Genomic DNA, 17,309 nt, shown 5'->3' with positions numbered 1-17,309 from the left:
TTGAAACAGGTAATGTGACTACAATTTTTCCTGAATGATGGATATATAAATATATTATCAGGGAATATATTTCTTTCTTTCAAATTTCTTTTTCCAGAAATTATTCTCTATGAAAAATTCTGTGCTGATTGCTTGCATTTTCCCCTGTTGCAAATTTTCCCAGATATTTGTCCTAAAATCTCCAGTTATTAGGTAATTGGAAATTGTGAGTTTGAGGCCTGCTGTATATTTTGTCAGTAGGTTAAACCTTCCTCTTATACCTGCCACTATATAATCTAATTCAATAAACAAATATTGTGATTGATCAGGTGCCATGTATTTAAAGCAACTTACTTTCTTGTTCTGGTAACAGAATTTATGCCACAGGAGAATATTTTCCCTATATCAGCTAGCTTTGCTTCTAGTGGTAATTTCCAAGGTCATCTTGGTTGAGGAAATTAGGGTAGAAGCAGTAATACTGGCAAAGCATTATAATGCACACAATGCTATTTAGGTATAAGTAACAAGTTGATGGATTATGGGAACACTGGAAAGCAGTTAAGGAGACAAAGGTTCAGATCACAGTATTATACACAAAATATGGGACATTTCACAGATCTGTGTGTCACACTTGTGCAGGGGCCATGCTAATCTTCTCTATATTATTCCAATTTTAGTGTACATGCTGCCAATGCAAGCACTGGTTCTCAGTATTTTAAGGGGACTAGGACAATGCTGTTCATGAAAATGATAAATTGTAGTTGCATTGGTTATAGTGGAAAATGGGAGACAAAAAATATACCTTTAAATAATAGATGTGTGAAATTTGTTAGATGTATTATGGAACATAATGCAGAAGCAAGCAAAAACGTGTCACAATGTGGATACTTTTCAAATAGTTAAAGTAATGCAAAAATAAGATTATAACACAATATCATGTATGCATAGTAAAACATATACATACAAATTCTTACATTTTAACAAGGATATTGAGATAATGTAAGCCATATAACAAACACAGTAAAATATGTGTTGAGGTGTGAAAGAAGAATTGACATAGGGTTTGGACAGAATGGAAAACATGAAATATTGAACTGTAAGAAAGTAAAATAAAACAGAAGTTAAAAGAGAAGCCCTAAACAGACAGAGGGTGGACAATCATGAAATGAGAAGTAGGAATAGTAAATTTCTGTCCTAAGGTTAAAAAACCAAAACAATAATTGTTTTTAAAATGCAATCTTATTGTTTTCAAATTTAAGTAATTCAATAAGGCATGTTTAAACCCTTCTCCATAGTGTCATCCATATGAAAACCTTAATGTAGAAATAAGAAAATTGACTAGCATGTGTTTTAGATACAATATTTTCCTTCCAACATTGCATGTTAAAAGGGAAAGTTAACTAAAAGTAAAACATATGTACTCATGAAATAAATTAATAAACATGAATAAATAATTAAATATATACAGATACAAATGAATTAATATTTGCTCACTAGTGAGCACAAATTATCCTGAACAATTACTAGACAGCCCAATGCTTTGTGTGTAACTTGCAAATGCTTCAAGGAAAATCAACAATTTGCTTAATGTCTCCTAAGGGAAAATCTAAAGGAAGAAAAGAAATCTATAAATTGTTCTCACTGTGCCATGTTAAGAAGCACATGGGGGAGTCAATACAAAAGATTAATTACAGGTAAAAAGATAGAAAATTTCATCTGATGTCATATTTTATCATTATCTACAATGTTTCAGTCACATTTTCAAGGTCTCACTTTTATTCAATGACAAAAACATATTAAAATATCAGGATTTGATTCAGTTCTGTAAGCATTCTATTACACAATAGTGCCTGAGCAGAATAAGACTTCTCTTCTTTTTTCTTCATATTTGTTTTTCAAATTTCACTTTGGTTGTAAGGTTTCATTTTTGTATTGGTTGTGAAGCTCCATTGTCATGAACATCTTGAAAACATTATCATTATATTGCTTACAGAATATTTTTGCTTTATATAAATAAGTATATGATAATGGAAGTCAAAACTGAGAGCAAATAAAGCATAATTAAAGAAACAGGAATAGAAGATTTTCACAGATTTCTAAAGGCAAAGGTATTCAGTCCTTCATTTGGAGTCTCTCCAAATTCTTTTGCCAATTCCTGGATCTAATCTCATCAGTGCCCTTCCCATAACTAATGTAATAGTAAATGTACATTGAGATGAATATAAAAAAGATACATCAATAATAAGAATCAAATAGTCAACAAGGATAGTAAAATGGAAAAAAAGGAATTGGTGTGTTCTATAAAGTTCCAAAGCTGGTGAGAGGAAACTTATTTTCTTCCCTTAACTTACAGGAAAATCTGAACTAAACAATGCAAATTTTTTCTTTAATGTTTTCTCATTGCAACTAAACAAGATTTATATTGTTTTTTACAGTAGTCACTGACAATATTTTTTTCTAAGTGTAAAGTCTAGTGATGCTCAGTTTGATGTTTCTGACATAAGGAAAGTGTATGCATGGGGTCCAGATAATATATCAAAAAGTCACAGCCTTAAAGCAATGTTTTGTGTGATATCATTATGGTAATCCTGAATTGTTTTTACACTTTATTATCATAAATTGTATTTTTCTATTTAGTTGCTTGGAGCCTACTCAGAACCTGTTGGCACTGCTTTTTTCATTATACTTCAGTAAGGAAGTATTGATAGTCATAATTACTTAAAACACTAATTCTTTTATCATCATCTGTCATCCTTATTTTGTACTGTTTTGCTTTTAAACCTGTGAATTATTGGGTTTACACTTATAATTTTTTATTTGATGACATTTATATTTATCTGCATTATAGTGCAGAGTGGCCCTAATGTGCAGAAAGATTTAAAATAACAAGTAATCTATGACCACCTAATCCTTTATGTTGTTTGTTATTATATCAAATTTTAACCTAATTTTTCCCACAAAGTAAAGGCTTTCTTTTATCAAAGGGAATTTTTTATGAAGCTTCATTAGGAAAAAACCAATGCCAATGTCTTCACTTTCTCCCTTGCTCAAATTTCCTAATTTTATCTAAGGTTCTTCAATAAGAAACTATATTTGAGGTTTAACAAACAAATTTCCTATATCAGTTAAAATGAAAATGCCCCTAAAGGAGGAGGAAATCTTTTAAGTAAATTTATATTTAAGCAAAGTTATATTAAAATATTTTAAGTAAAGTCAATTGATGGTCCAATTTTTTGGTCATGTTGTGTGAGAGTGGAGGAAAGCTGTGGTCAGTTACATGGAAAACAACATCTCAACCTATTCAACATCATAGACTTTAAATAAATATAATAAAATAATTTCTTTTCTAATGAATTACTGTCATCACTTAAAAATTAAATTAAATTAAAAATCAATATATTTAATATTTGGGAGCTACTTCCAGGTACCTCAAACACATTAAAACATTTAATTCTCACTCATCTTCCCCACAAACCTGCAAGGAAGTATTTATTTTGCAGATGTGATTAAGGAGATTTAAAATATTTCCATCATATTTCCAAAGTTCCAGTTTTTATATGGAATAAATGGTGGTATACAGAGACTTTATCTATCTCTCTGTATCTCCTGGATGTTTCCCTGTTTAAAGATAAGTGATCCCAAATGTGATCTATGAGAGTTTCTTTATCTTAGCCATACATGCCATATACCTATTATGTGCATTAATTGTTTCAACCTGTAACATGTTTCATAAGACTATGTAGTACCAATGGGTTCTAAATGTTTCCACAATATTTTTGGAATTTGTATATTAAAGTTTTATTATATAGTAGATAAATGCATCATGCCATATTATGTAATTATAATACCATAAATATCATCATGTAATTGTCATTATGTCATAATGTCATAAATGACAATTGTCATAAATGAAAAAAATTTATTATAATTATACATATTGCTAATAACAATTTTTTTTCTCTATCTCTATCTTCTCTACCTCTCTCTGTATATGTCTTTATCTCTATATATGTATGTTTTATTTGTGAGTACTGAGTTTATGTTAACATATCTCAAAATTAGAAAATTTGAATTTACTTATTCATACTGCCTTGTATATAAAAATATCTCCTATGTGACACTATCCAAAAGATATTATGTTGCTGTCTCTATCCAGAATAGATTTCCTGATAGATGCTGATGGACAAACACAATCTAACAATGCCAAAGGAATTCATTCTCATGGGAATCACAGACCGCCCTGAGCTGCAGGCTCCATTATTTGGGCTGTTCCTCATCGTCTATGTGATCTCATTGGTGGGCAACTTGGGCATGATCATCCTCTCCAAGATAGATTCCAAGCTACAAACCCCCATGTACTTTTTCCTCAGACACCTGGCTCTCACCGATCTTGGTTACTCAACAACTGTGGGACCCAAAATGCTAGTAAATTTTGTTGTGAATGAAAATACAATCTCCTATCATTTTTGTGCCACTCAGTTAGCATTTTTCATCATGTTCATCATTAGTGAACTTTTTATTCTGTCAGCAATGGCCTATGACCGCTACATAGCCATCTGTAACCCACTGCTCTACCCAACCATCATGTCACAAAAGGTATGTTGGGTACTGGTGGTAACCCCCTATCTCTACAGTACCTTTATTTCCCTTCTTGTCACCATCAAGATTTTTAATTTATCCTTCTGCAGCTACAATGTCATCAGTCATTTCTACTGTGAGAGTCTCCCCTTGTTATCCCTACTCTGCTCAAACACACAAGAAATTGAATTGATAATTCAGATATTCTCAGTTTTTAATTTGATATCATCTCTCCTTATAGTTCTTGTGTCTTACCTGCTCATTCTTGGAGCCATTCTCAGAATGAACTCAGCTGAGAGCAGACACAGGGCCTTTTCCACCTGTGGATCCCATCTAACAGTGGTAGTAGTGTTCTATGGGACTTTAATATTTATGTATGTGCAGCCCCAGTCTAGTCATTCCTATGACACCGATAAAGTGGCTTCCATATTTTACACATTGGTTATTCCCATGTTGAATCCCTTGATCTATAACTTGAGAAACAAAGATGTAAAATATGCCTTAAATAAGAATTGGAAAAAAGTATGCAATATATTTTCTTAAAGTTCCCTGTACCTATCAATTAGGTTATGGATTTTAAGTCTTGTTCTGTATATCTGCAGGTGTGATAGCAATCACACACTAATTCAACACAGGTTCACAGATTGCCTTCTATGTACCAGCTACTCTTCTAAATGCTCTAAATAAATTAATGAACAAAGCAGTAAAAATAAATTTCTTCCTTGAGGTGGATGAATGACTTGTAAATATAATAATGTATGTGATACAGTAGACTACTGTAGAAGTCTATAAACAAAAAAAAGCATCAGAAAGAGTGGGTATGCTGAGTGGAATTGGAGAAGAGTATTAGGTATACAGAGGGAGTTACAAGGACTCTATATTTACTCACCTATTACCTCACTTTAGAATAAATGTTACAGTGCCCTTGCATGTGTATGCATATGTATGTGTTTGTGCAAACACTTTGTTCATTTTTTAACCTTTGTATTCTTCTATGGGGTATCTTGGAGTTGGAATCTATTGTGATTGCAAGGAGACTCAGTGTGAGGTATGATGATTTGAAGTGCTCAGTCATCTGAATTTTCACAAAATATCCCTATTCCAAATCATGGGGTCCACTAGCTTCTCATCAGTGTCTTTACCTTCAAATATGAGCCCTGGGAAATCTGTTAGCTCAATATATAATTTGTAATCAGCAAGCTGCAGATTCCTCTCAGTATCTGATTTTGTCTAAATCAATCAACTTTGTGTATACCAGTTGATATACCAATTAACATCAATTTTTGAAGTCAATGATAGAAGCTTCCAAGTGTAAACATCTGTTTCATTATGATTTGAGTTTCTTTCTCTTTCATAAGGCTGACTTTTCTCAGAACTCTTTCATATTTATATGCAATATCTTTTGATTAGTATCCATTGTTTGACTGCATTGAGAAATCTGAAAATCCTCCTAGATGTAAGCAAAGGAGATAAACCCATGGTTTGGACTACACAGTATAGCTAGTTAAGGTGTATATGGTATGTAGTAATTTAGATGATTGTGATGTCTTCCAGATATATTTGTTCCATATTTCTACCTAAATTTACTTCAGAGTTTTTTCAATTTTTATTAATTTTAGTGTTCAAAGAATTTTATTTACATCATATAGTGATTGGACTGTTTGCTTATTCCTCATCATAAAATAAAATCCTTTGTGTAGTCAATGAAATTTGAATGAAAAATAACTAATTAGAATAAAGTAAACAGTATATTCATATGGTCATATATTTATTAATTGACTTCTAATTATTTTTATAAATTACATAAATATAAATCATATATCTAAATGTACATGTAAATATGCAGAGCTTCTTTTGTTTCCCAGAGTAAGTATTCTGGGCATATATACAGTAAATAATATTATTAGTTAATGGAGGCTGCTGAGAGTAAGAAATTTTAAAGTTTTCTTTTATCTTTTGCTTGTGAGTTTTGTTAAAAATATTTATGATTTATAATAGAAGAAGGTAAAATGCTCTAATGTCTGTGTTTGACCAAATATATTGAGAATAAATATAACAAATTAACCTAATATACAAAAACATGTTTACATGTCTTAACCTTCAAATGATAAAAAAAGAGAAAAAAAATTATTGAGATGGTGGTCACTAAAGCAGCACATATATTAAAATTGGAATGATACAGAGAAGATTATTATGGCCCCTGTGCAAGGATGACATACAAATTAATGAAGTGCTCTATATTTTTTAAAATCTAACATCACATTGAGACAATTATATACTTGCATAAAGTGGGATTTATTCCAGGTATGTAAGAATGGTTCAACAAATGAAAAATCAATTAATGTAACATATAACATTCACAAAATGGAGGCAGAAAACCACTGGATCATCTCAATTGACCCAGAAAAGGTATTTAACAACATCCATCATTTTTTCCTGATAAAAACATGTAGAAAAATAGGATTATAAGGAAACATCCTCAACATGATAAGAAATATATATAAAAACCCACTGCTAATATCCTACTCAGAAAGACTGAAAGTTTTTCTTCTAAGATCTGGAACAGGAGAAGGATGGCCACTGTCACCATTGTTATTCAAATTGTACTGGAAGTTCTAGTCAGAATGGCTAGGTAAGTAAAAGAAAAAATAACATTCAAATTCTATAGGAAGATGCAAAATTTTCACTATATGCAAAAGAAATATTAATATATAAAGTTCTCCCAAATTACACAATGCTGCTAGAGCTAACAACTGAATTCAGCGAAGTGGCAGGGTACAAGATCAACATGTAAAATTCTTACTGTTTCTAAACACCAGTAATGGAAAATCTGAAAAGAAAATCAAGAAAAAATTCCATTACAATAGCACCTAAAAGATTCTAATATCTAGGAATGAATTTATCAAAGGATGTACAAAACTTTGCTAACGTAAATGAAAAAAGATCAAATAAAATGTAGGGGCATTTCATGCTCATTTTGTGGGGAGCCACCGCTGTGAGGTCTGTTTACAGCCTCTCACAACATGGCGGAGTTCACAAATCTGCCCTGTCATTTCCTTATTCTTCTCCTCCCTGCTTCTTTGTTCTCCCCCTCCTGCCACTACTCAGGTGACCACAGCAATATGCATGCACAAGGCGCGAAACTCCGCAGACCCAGTGTGAACTGTTGGCCAATCCTCTCCTTGGACGTCTGCCACCCACAAGACCAGCCTATCACCTATGTACACGTTCCCTTCCCTCTCTATATATCCCCATGTTTTACCCCCAATAAACAAGACTTGATCAGAATCCTGTCTTGTCTCCATTCTTCTCGTCCCCTGCCCCACTCTGCTTCTTCCCACAGGTCCCTGGAATCACACCTGCCAGCTCAGGCATCATTTAAATATTGTTAAAATGTCAATTTTACCCAATATGATTTATAGATCTAATGCAATCCCAATCAAAATCCCAATAGCCTACTTTGCAGAAACGGAAAAGCCATCAAATTTATTTGGAAGGATAAGCAGGTCTTAAGAGACAAACCATGTTGAAAAGGAAGAATGGAGTTGGAGGATTCAGATTCCTGACATTAAAATTTATCACAAAATCACAGTGTTAAAAATAACATTGTCTTGGCACAAGAACAGATTTATAGAACAATGGAATAGAACTGAAATTTCAGAAATGGACCCTGACATCTCTGGCCAACTGTATTTTGTCAAGGCTGCCAAGTCCACTCAATTGGCAAAGAATAGTCTCTTCAACAAATGAGGTTGGAAGAACAGGCTATCCACATGCAAAAGAATGAAGGATGGCCTCCAACTCATACCATATACAAAAATTAACTAAAAATGGGTCAAGATCCTAAATATAAGAACCACAATTATAAAATTCCTAGAAGAAAATGTAGAGAAACCTCTTCAGGATCTGAGCAACAAAGGGAAAAACAGATAAATGGGACCTCAGCAAAATTACAAACTTTTGTGCATCAAAGGACTTAAGCATGAAAGTGAAAAGATATCCTACCCAATGAGAGAAAATTTGGAAACCATATATCCAATAAAGGCTTAGCATTGAGAATTATCAAGAAATCTTACATGACAACAAAAAAGACAAGCATCCCAAATAAAAAAGTGGGTAAAAGATTTGATTAGACATTTCTCCAAGAAGGATATACAAATAACTAAAAAGCACATGAAAATATGCTCAACATCATTAGCTATTAGGGAATACAAATCAAAATCCCAATGAGATACCATTTCACACCCACTAGAATGGCTACTATTAACATTGGAGAGATGTGAAGAAATGTGAACACTCATTCATTGCTGGTGGGAATGTAAAATTGTGCAGCTGCTGTCAAAGAAATTTTGGCAACTCCTCAGAAAGCTAAATAAAGCATTAAAATATGAACCAACAATACTACTACCTGTTACAGACCCCCAAAGAATTGAAACCAGGGACTGGGACAGATATTTGCACACTGAAGTTTATAGTGGTATTATAAACAATTGCCAAAAGATGGAAACAACCTCTGTATCCATTAGCTAATGAGTGGATAAACAAAACATGGTAAAGGCATACAATGGAATATTAACAACATGGATGACCTTGAAGATGTCATCTTGAGTGAAATAAGCCAGGCACAAAGGTACAAATATTTTTTCATCTCATTGATATTAAATAATTAGAATAAGCAAACTCATAGAGTCAGAATTTAGAAAATAGGTAAACAGGAGTTGCATTGGGGATAGGAATGGTAGTAAATGCTTCAATTACACAGAATTTCTATTTGTGTTGATAATAAAGTTTTGGTAATGTGTGGTGGCGATGGTAGCACAAGATTGTGAATGTAATTAACAGCACTAAATAATATATGTGAATATTGCTAAAAGGAGAAATTTTAGGTTGTATATATGTTACTATAATAAAAATTACAGGAAAAAATAAAGAACTGAACAACAAAATAAAATATGGACCATACCAAACAGTACAATTATAAAAATATTCTTTTATGAATTATAACAAATGTTTTACACTAATTCATATATATTTTATTCTTTTATGAATTATAACAAATGTTTTACAGTAATTCATATATTTTTATATATTTTATGCATGATATTTCTGTAAACTTATTAGCAGTTTGACATGAATTTAAAAAAATAGATATTTGATTTTTTGTAAACTGGTCTATTCCTCTGGGTGTGATACCTTTTGATTTTATTAGATTCAGCTGATATGCCTTTGATTAAATTATGTTAAAATTCAGTCTTTTATTCCTCCATGTTATTTGGGTGACTCAGTTTGAGACCCTATCCCACTATATACATATATACTCAATAAAGAAGGGAGAGAAATAGATACACAGAGGAAGAGAGGGAACTCCATAGATGTGGAAGAGGATCCTGTGGGGTGGGAAGACAGATGAGTCATTTGCCTGAGAATTTACAGCTGATCTTGTGAAGAGAACAGAGCAGCTGAGCCTGGAAAGAAAGAAACCCTACCACCTACAGCTTAGATCAGAAGGAGCTGGGATCACAGAGCCCTTAGAGGGAGAGGAAGGCTAAACCCTTGCAGACATAGCTCACTATCTTGCTTCAACAAGTGGCAATGTAGCAACAGACTTTGGGTGAGGAAATACCTCTTATGATACCTTGAGGTCCTTGCAACTGTGAGCTTCTTCTCCAAATAAATGCCCTTTATAAAAGCCAACATATTTTTGGTATTTTGCATCAGCACCCCTTTGGCTAATACAAGCTACAGATTCTAACAACAACAAATAATGAAGTCAGATAATAATAAGTATTTACAAGGATAGGGAGAAACTGGAATCCCCATGCACTGATGGCAGGAATCTAAAATAGCATAGCTACTTGGAAAACAATCTGGTAGTTCCTGAAATGATCAAGCATGTAATTATATAATCCAGCAATTCCACTCCTAAGTACATACCCAAGAGAAATGGAAATATATGTCCATGCAAAACCTTGTTCACAAATGTTAAAACAACATTATTCATAATAGTCAAAAGATGGAAACAACCTACATGAGCATTGAAAGACAAATGGGTCTGGATGGACCTTGAAAACATTCTGCTGAGAAGCCATTTACAAAAGCCCACATACTATATGATTCCTTTAAAGTAAAATACAGAATAGGGAAATCTAAAGAGAGAGAAAGCAGATTAGTGGTTGCTTAGGGTTGGCTGCAGGTTGAGGGGAAGTCAGGGAGGGCATTGCTTTCTTTTGAGATGATGAAATGTTCCAAAATTGATGGTGTCCATGGTTTCAAATATCTGTGAAGCAACTAAATGCCATTTAATTGCACATTTTAAATGGGTGAATTGTATGTGAATTATATCTCTATAAATCTATTTTAAAAATAAAAAATAGATACAGTGAAAAGTAAATATTTTAAAGAATCACTGAGCTCATTTTATTTTATTTTATTTTTTATTGACTTTGTAATAATATTACATTAAAAATATATATATGAAGTCCCATTCAACCCCCCCCCCACCCCACCTCTCCCCCCCCCCCCCCCCCAGCAACACTCGTTCCCATCATCATGACACATCCATTGCATTTGGTAAGTACATCTTTGGGCACCTCTGCACCTCATGGTCAATGGTCCACATCATGTCCCATACTCTTCTCCATTCCATCCAGTGGGCCCTGTGAGGATTTACAATGTCCAATGATTGCCCCTGAAGCACCATCCAGGGCAGCTCCATGTCCCAAAGACGCCTTCACCTCTCATCTCTTCCTGCCTTTCCCCATACCCATCAGCCACCATGTCCACTTTTCCCAATCCAATGCCACCTCTTCTATGTGGATATTGGATTGGTTGTGTCCATTGCACCTCTATGTCAAGAGGAGGCTCAGATTCCACATGGATGCTGGATGCAATCCTCCCACTTTCAGTTGTAATCACTCTAGGCTCCATGGTGTGGTGGTTGTCCTTCTTCAACTCCATCTTAGCTGAGTGTGGTAAGTCCAATAAATCAGATTGTAGGTGCTGGAGTCTGTTGAGGCTCAGAACCTGGCTATCACATTGTCAGTCCAGAGATTCAAATCCCCTAAATATATCTTAAACCCCAACACTAACTGCACCTCCAGCACATTAGCATGAAAGTCTTATGAAGAGAGATCCCATCTGAGTCCAGATTCATCACATATAAACACCATTTCCAAAGAGGGGCCATCTGACCTGGTAGTTAACCCCATCGGCCATGACCATAACTCCCATGGGTCTCTTTAGCCCTCAAAGGAACCAATACCTGGGGGTTGTATCTGCTTTATCTGTCTCTCAGACTCTGCTCAGTTGTGCATAAGGGCAATCCTTCTGACAGCCTCCAGACTCTTTTTTAGAGACTCGTAGCCATATAAACTCATTTCTCCTTTCCATTTCCCCCTTACATTAGGTCAAACAGCATTTTAAAGTCATGTTATTTTATGTAGACAGGGATATTCTGCTGATCCGCATTGAACCTTCCGTATAAGGTCATTTTCCAGTTGCATCATCAGTTGGTAGTTGATAGTGGTCCCTCGGTGCCAGGGAGGCTCATCCCCGGATGTCATGTCCCACGCTGGGGGGAGGCATTGCATTTACATGCTGAGTTTGGCTTTGAGACTGGCCACATTTGAGTAACATGAAGGCTGACAAGAGGAAATTCCCAGGCACAATGCTGCTCTAGGCCTTGTTCTTATTTTTAAAAGTCACTACTTCATTTTTAAGTAGAAGTACAAGTTATATCAAAATGTTAATGATTTTTTCATAGGAAAGAAAAATTAGATAATCATTAATTGGTATATTACTGATATTTTTGATAGGCTGTCTTAAATACTAATATCTAATATATTATATTGAAATGAGTTTGAAAACTGAATAAACACTTTGAATAATAAAAACTAAAATGTAATTTTAGGCACAATGATGGTGTCTAAGAAAAATAGACAATTTTGTTTTCAATAAGCACCATAAAAAGAAGAGTGTGATGTATTTCTATCTATATGGAACCTAAGAAACACACTAGAAATAGCTGATAGACAAAGAGGATAAGAAAATTTAAAATTTTATAAAAATAATCCTGCAAACATTTAAAATTCACATCCAGGCATCTTGATTGAGTAACTCTACTACATGTTTAGGGCAAAATTAAAAAAAAAAAAAAAAAACACAGCAAAACAATTCTGAACAAATTGTTCCAGAAAAATGAAGAGGAAGTTATATTCCCTAATTGTCTTTTTGAGGAGAGCTTTACCATGGCATTAAAAGCAAAGCCATTATAGCTCAACAATAGAGAAATAACAGTGATGAACTTTTATGAAAATTTAACCATAATTTTAGCAAATTGAAACTAGCAATATGTAAAAACAATAATTCAACAGGATTACACAGTAGGTTTAACATTCAAAGTCAATTAATATTATTCCCTTCACTAAAAAACTAAAATAGAACATTCTAGAACCCTCAGGATTGGGGAATAAACTATGGATTAAGGTAGACTTACTAGTATTCTATTATAGACTTACTGTGGTTCTAGCAATGGAAAAAATTATATCACTGCTGTGGAGGCATTATCCACTGGAGGTTCTGAGGGCAGGGAGAGGGAAAAACAAGTTTTATATGGAGGCATTTTTAGGACTTTGGAATTGTCCTAAATGATATTATGACAGATAAGCACCATTACATATCTTGTCAGAGCCTACAAAATTGTGTGGGAGAGAATATAAACTACAATGTAAACTATAACTCATGCTTAGTGGCAATGCACCAAAATGTTTTCATCAATTGTGATGAATCTACCATGCTAATGAAGGATGTTGTTAATGTGGGAAAATGTGGGAGGTAAAGGGAGGAGGGCATATGGGAATCCACTATATTTTTACCTAACATTTAGGTCATCTAAGTATCTTTTAAAAAATAAAACAAAGAATATTTTTTAAAATCTAATTTAAAAAATATATTTTAAAAAACCAAACAATATGGCATGTCCAAACAAGTATTAAAATAGAACTACCTTAAACCAATAAGAGGCATTCGTGAAAACCTACATCTGATATCATAGGTAATAGTGAATGGTTGAAAACATTTCCACTAATATTAGGACCAAACAAAGAGGTCTTTTCTTAACCAATTCTATTTGACATTGTATTTGAGATTGTAGTAAAACTACACTAGGGCAAGAAAAACTGGATAGAAGCATCCAGATAAAAAATAAATTATTTTTTTAATTAAAAATGTCATGATTGTGTAAGTAGAAAATATATTGAAATCAACAAAAAATTACTAGAACTAAAAAGTGAACTTAGCAAGAGGGGTGCACACAAGATAAACAAAATACAACACTTGCTTATTAAACCTTATACAAAAGCTAGCTCCAAAAGATCATGACTTCAATGAAAAATGTTAAGGTACAAGACTTTTAGACAAAAACATAGACAAAAATGAAAATTTCAGGATCTAGGGATAGGGAAAGAGTTCATAGGCATGATGTCAAAAGGGCATCCATAACAGGACAAACTGATATATTTGTCTTCATCAAAATTAAGCCAGCCCATCAATTGCACTCTTGGGCATTTATCCCAGATAAATAACCAATGTTTTTATAATAAACATTATGTGAATGTTCAGAGGTTTATTTATAATAGCGAAAACCTGTAAATACTTCATAAATCATTCCAGGAACAAATCATTAAACAAACTGTAGTACATCCATATTGTCTTAGTTTCCTGGATGCCTGTAGCAGAATGTATAAAAAGGAGGCATTTAGTAGGGATACTAAGAAACGTTGGTGGTAATATATATTTTCATTATTATGATTGTTTGATGGTTTTACAGGTGTGTAAATACGATAAAATTGATTTAATTTATAATTTAGATATGTGAAATTTATTATTTCCAATCATAGCTCATAGAGGTGATTTTTTTCAATTACTAAATATATCAAGATATTCAACCAAACACAAGAGAAAAAGAAATGACAAAAGAAACAGACCTACAGTTAACACATACATAAAATGTTAGCCAAGGGCAACTTGGAGAGAAAAGAGAAGCAATATTGTAACACAGATGAAAGCTAAATAATTCATCATAAATTCTCATTTACAAGAAGGACATAATTCAGATACCTTTCTTGGGTGTTAAGAACCAGAAAACTTCATATATTTACTGTTGGAAGACTATATTGGTACCATCAATCTGAAATAGTTAACAAAATTTAATGTCATACTGAATATCCTTTTAACAAGATATGTCACTACTGATTTGTGTTTGTGTGTATAAATTTTTTTACATATACATAAATACATACCTATGAAAATATACATATATATGCATATTTATAGGTATATCTGTGTAGGTAATTATTTGTGTCTCTGCATATCTATATCTATATCTCCACACGCACACACAAACAGAGGCAGAAATATGATATGTATATCACAGAGAATTGTGTTCACAGAATTCTAAGCGGACAAAGTCAAGGTTGTTCATTAAAGCTTTATGTTTTAGTGGTGTTGACAGATGAAAATTGAAGGATAATGAGTATCTTCCATTAAAAAAATAGATAAGTGAAATCTGCTAGACATATATTGTAGACTATAATGAGGAAGAGGAAAAAAAAAGACACAATATGGAACCATAAATAATAATAAGTGACTTAAAATGCAAAATTAAGAATTACAGCACAATAATGTATATTCATAGGGTATTAAAGATCTCTATAGAAACAAAAAGGAAACAACAGGAGACTTTAGTTAGTTAGTTAATTAGTTAGGTAGATAGGTAGTAGTTTACAGAATTTTCACAAGTAATAGTAGAGGTTGGCAAGTCTGAATTCCTTAAAGCAGGTCAACAGTTTGGAACTTCCAGTAGAGAAATGTTGAAGTCTTGAGGTAGAATCTTTTCTTTGAACCTTTAGTTATTGCTCTTAAGGTCTCAAACTGATCAGATGAGGCCTACCCACATTATGAGAGTAGTCTCCTTTACTTAAAGTCAAATGATTGTAGATACAATTCATATATATGAAATACCTACAAGAAATATCTAGGACTGTGTTTGATCAAACCAGTGGACATCATAATCCAATCAAGTGAACATATACATTAACCATAATACATAGAAAAACATGTAAACCTTAATATTACATTTTTACAAGAATATATTGAAAATGTAGGATATATACAAAACACAGTAGAACATTTATCAAGGTGGTAAAGAAGAATTGAACAGAATGGAAAAAATCATGAATTTTGAACTGTAAGAAGGAAAATATAACAAAAGTGAAGTTTTAAGGAGACAGAAGCTGGCAATTCACTATAAAATGAAAAGTAGGAGAAACAAATTATTGCCCCAGAGTTAAAAAAAAAATAAAAGAGAACAAGAACAAAAACAACCAGAATAAAAGAAAAACAAAATAAATTTAACAACTTAATTTTTAATCCATTTAAATATTTTTAATAATTCAATAGAGTGGCATTTAAATCTTCTCCATTTGAGGAGAGCACTGTAGAAATGGTGGACTATTAGAAGACCTATTTTATAGATACAGTGTTTTAATCTGGATCCCAGTATGTTAAAATGTAAAGTTAACTAAAAGTTAAAAAGTAGGAATGCATTAAATGAATAAATGAATAAACAAACAAATAAGTAAATGAATACTTGCTTCTGGTGAATTCCAATTGTCCTGGACAATTAATAGACACCATCTAGGCATTTTGTTATGCCTTCAAATGCTTCAGGGATAATACCCAATTGCTTAGAATATCCTCAGGGAGAGTCTCAAGGTGAAAAATGTCTATATATTATTCTCACTCTGCCACATTAAAAAGCAAATGAAGGAATCAAGACTGATGATTTATTACAGGTAAATAGATTAGTTCTTGTGATGCAATATTTTGCCAATATCTACAATATTTCAGTGACATATGCAACTTTTATTCTTTTACAAAGTCATAACGCAATATTAGAACTTCTGATTGACTGCTAAGTTTATTCTACTGCACAAGTGTCTTAGCACAATAGGAATTCTCTTTTCCCTTCATGTTAATTTTTCAATTATTTTCACATGGTTTGTATGCTAAAATCTCATAAGCAACTTTGAAATCATAAATTATATTGCTTATATGATATTTGTGTTTTATTAAGTAATTATTTGTGTAATAGAAGTAAAAACTGAGAATAAAGGAAGTCTAACTAAAGAGACATGAAGGAAAAATTTATTACAGAATTATGAGGCCACCAGCATTCAATCTTTAATTTTAATGTCTTTCCATATTATTTCATGCATAGAACTCCCCTTTTATCCTGTTTGCATTATGTAAAACTCATACTTACACCAGATATTTTTTCTTTGCTCTTTCATCATTGAAACTAAACAAGTTTTAAATTGTTTTTATTGCATTCACTGAAAATAATTTTTCTAATTGTAGTATCTCCTGATAGTTCAGTGTTTCTGATCTCAGAAAATTGTGTGCACAGGACAGGGTAAGAGGAGAAATTCATGACCTTACCAGCAATGTTTCAGATATGACAAATGTGAATTTCCTATAATCACTTTTATTTATGTGCTTAGAGTACACAGACTGCTGGCACTGCTATTTTCAATTTTATTAGGATCATTCCTATTTGTTTAGTTTTGTTTTCCAAGTAAATTTTGGCAGTCACAAATTTTAAATGTCTAATTCTTTTTCCATAACCTGTCATCCTTTTCCTAGTCTGGCATTTTTATCAACCTCAAGTTCATTAGGGATATGTATATACTTTT

The 17,309-nt window shown here is 32.7% G+C and overlaps 1 protein-coding gene and 2 non-coding genes across 3 annotated transcripts; 2 read left to right on the top strand and 1 right to left on the bottom strand.

The window, feature by feature from the left end:
* Positions 1-573: 573 nt before the first annotated feature.
* On the bottom strand, positions 574-680 carry LOC111762216 (U6 spliceosomal RNA). Its single transcript, XR_002795385.1, has one exon. It is a non-coding gene; the product is annotated as a U6 spliceosomal RNA (small nuclear RNA).
* A 3,478-nt stretch (positions 681-4,158) lies between these two features.
* On the top strand, positions 4,159-5,100 carry LOC101435533 (olfactory receptor 8K3-like). The gene has a single exon (XM_004484649.3). It carries the CDS (start codon positions 4,159-4,161, stop codon positions 5,098-5,100), a length of 942 nt encoding a protein of 313 aa, XP_004484706.3.
* A 1,595-nt stretch (positions 5,101-6,695) lies between these two features.
* Positions 6,696-6,802, top strand: LOC111762215 (U6 spliceosomal RNA). Its single transcript, XR_002795384.1, has one exon. It is a non-coding gene; the product is annotated as a U6 spliceosomal RNA (small nuclear RNA).
* The last annotated feature ends 10,507 nt before the right edge of the window (positions 6,803-17,309 follow it).

The sequence above is a fragment of the Dasypus novemcinctus genome, chromosome 10, assembly GCF_030445035.2.
Source record: "Dasypus novemcinctus isolate mDasNov1 chromosome 10, mDasNov1.1.hap2, whole genome shotgun sequence".
Classification (NCBI taxonomy): domain Eukaryota; kingdom Metazoa; phylum Chordata; class Mammalia; order Cingulata; family Dasypodidae; genus Dasypus; species Dasypus novemcinctus.
The sequence above is the reverse complement of the archived record's forward strand: the minus strand, read 5'-3'. Positions and strand labels throughout refer to the sequence as shown.